This window comes from Amblyomma americanum, chromosome 1, assembly GCF_052857255.1.
Source record: "Amblyomma americanum isolate KBUSLIRL-KWMA chromosome 1, ASM5285725v1, whole genome shotgun sequence".
In the NCBI taxonomy this organism is placed as follows: domain Eukaryota; kingdom Metazoa; phylum Arthropoda; class Arachnida; order Ixodida; family Ixodidae; genus Amblyomma; species Amblyomma americanum.
The window spans coordinates 451,071,837-451,074,465 of record NC_135497.1 but is presented as its reverse complement, the minus strand read 5'-3'; the positions used below and the strand labels follow the sequence as shown (position 1 = coordinate 451,074,465).

Below are 2,629 nucleotides of genomic sequence, written 5' to 3'. Positions count from 1 at the left end.
ACAGCTCATTAACAAACTAGAAGGAGTACAGAGAAAGGCAATTAGATTTATCTTTAACAAATACAGGACCAGTGATTCACCATCCCAACTACTAAACCAAGCATGTATTCTTACTTTACAGAAACGCGCCAGACTAGCACGACTAAAATTATTGTTCCAATTAGTTCATAACTCGTTAAACATAGATACTTCGTTATATATATCTGTAGATGAATCGAGACCATCCCGGCATAAGCACCCATTAACCCTTAGAGAGTACGCATTCCGAACCGACTGTTTCAGATATTCATTTTTTCCGCTTGCCATAAAAGATTGGAATAGTTTGAACCCCTCTATCACTACTAATACATCTTTGCAGAAATTTGTAACTCTGGTAGAAGAACAGTTGCGCGATAATTAAAATAGATAAATAAATAATAATTATACAAGTACAACAGACCGCTCGTATCACTGCATATAACAGCATCTGTAGGAACATACTACTTACAATGTATAAAATCGCACCCTTTTCTGTGAAATATACTCTTTCGTTATGTGTTTTATTTTCTGCTATCTGTGTTTTTTTTCCCATACTCATGTAATTACTTGCAAACAACAGTGATCCTAATATATACCATTCCATTTGTATTCGCTTTGTACCTTCTTACTATGTGCCCATCCTGTAAAAATCCCAATGGGATTGACAGTATCTGAAATAAATAAATAAATAAATAAATAAATAAATAAATCCTTGTTGCATAAGCGAATTTCCAACATGCTTAGCCATTTCCCTTTCTCTTCTGTTATCATACCAGTTAGTGGCCCCTTTAATGCTTAGCACATAATGGCAGGTGCTCAGTCTGTGGTATGAAAACTGTAAACATTACTTCCTGCTTCTCACAGAGTACCTTTCTGCGTAGCTGTTGAAATTAGGGGACTGGGAGCATTTTTGATTGTACTCAATCTGAAATAAAGCCCAAGAATGCCTCTATCTTTTTGCAGAGCTAGGCAGCCGTGCTCGGGTTACGACTATCTGCTTCTAGTTGTTTCACGGGAATATGCCCGAAGTATGTGTATACACTGCCCTGGCTTTTGGGATTGTTAATGCTTGACGGTTACGCCTAACACGCCATCACTCGAAGTGCCTTGCAATGATCCTCCTTCAACACGCCTTTATTGAAATGCTGGCTAAAAATCTGTTTGGATATGGTTTGGCCATGCATGCAAAACATGTCAGATTTATGCCCTATATGCACTCGGGGAAGACAGTCGAACAGCCAAAGGATAACAGGTTACAGTACAGCTCGGAGAGCACGCGAAATAGAGGTACAAAACAATTGTGTGCATGCAACCACAGCAGTGGCCAGTGGTTTGAGCTTTCGCTTCGTACGCAGGATGTGCAAGGTTCGCTGTCCAATGCTACCAAACAGTGACCACTGGGTATAAGCTTTTGTGTTTGAATTGCTCAGAGAATGGGTTTCTTTCCCCACCTCCAGCAGACCACACTTCAGCCATGGTGTTCCTTGCACCATAAATAAAATCAGTTTGTCAGTTGTATGCAAGCACATTTATTCAACAAGAGCAATTTTTTCTTCAGTAGAGTTAGTTCTTGGGCTAGTTGGTATTCTTGATTCAAGCTCATAGTTTTTCAGCGACACTGTGTTCGTCCTTCTTATCCTTCTTTTCTTTGACTGTGTGCCGTTGCGCTGAAAAACTATGAGCTTGAAGCAATTTTACCATTTTGTTACATTTAGTATTCACATACAACTTCAAAAATTTACACACAATTGTAGTATCTCACAGGAAAAGATGTGCAGCAATAATTGAGGATGAAATGTTCGTTATACCGGCAATGATCATGAGGATGTCGTCCAATTGCCCAACCATGTTCCACGGCACTTTTGTTGCCAGGATCTTAAGCGTTTTCATCCGTTGGATTGCACGTTCGACATGCACCCTGGCTGAAGCAATTGTCTGGGTTCGAAGAGCTTCGCCCTTAGACAGCTGCTGCTTTGGTTTCTTGAACGGAGGCCGGATAAGGTCAATGAGATAGTGTGCACAAATTTCGTCGATTAAAAACCCACGATCAGCCATTATTGCCTCTGATATTGGCTCAGGTGCATCAATCAGGCCACTTTGTTCGAATATGGCCTTGTCGGATTCGCGTCCTCCATAGCCTTCGCTTATATAAGCAGTCATGCCAGCTGGAGTGACAGCTACCATATACTTAGCTGTAAATCCCCTCTTGTAGTGTGAATATTCTCTCAGTGCACACTGCAAACAGTTGGGCTGCCCCAAAGCTATCTTGGTGCAGTCGACAACTCTTACATTACTGAACTGCTTGAACTGCTTTGGCAAGTGTTCAAGAATTTGCTCTTTTGTGGGGAGCATGACAACAGATTTTAGAACTTTAGACAACACTTGCACTGTTTCTGCAATGATGCTGCTGCATGTTGTTATTGTGGAGTCAAATGCCTGAGGAAGGCGGTTGATATATTATGTTTTAACTTCATCAACGTTAAAACAATCCTCTCTTGCTGACATGTGCTGTCGACCAGACAGTGGGCGTAACTTTTTGTAGCACTCGACGAGTGCGTTCAGAACTGCTCCTGCCGGCAGCCCTGTGAATGTAGTTACATTTTTGTCAATT

General features: G+C 41.1%; 1 protein-coding gene across 1 annotated transcript; it reads right to left on the bottom strand.

Annotated features, from left to right (window-relative positions):
- Positions 1-1,461: 1,461 nt before the first annotated feature.
- On the bottom strand, positions 1,462-2,370 carry LOC144125752 (uncharacterized). The gene has a single exon (XM_077659424.1). It carries the CDS (start codon positions 2,368-2,370, stop codon positions 1,777-1,779), a length of 594 nt encoding a protein of 197 aa, XP_077515550.1. The 3' UTR covers positions 1,462-1,776.
- Positions 2,371-2,629: the final 259 nt, after the last annotated feature.

What these genes read in the sequence shown, in the direction of transcription:
- LOC144125752 (XM_077659424.1), bottom strand. Translation starts at nt 2,370, where the DNA reads ATGCTCCCCACAAAAGAGCAAATTCTTGAACACTTGCCAAAGCAGTTC.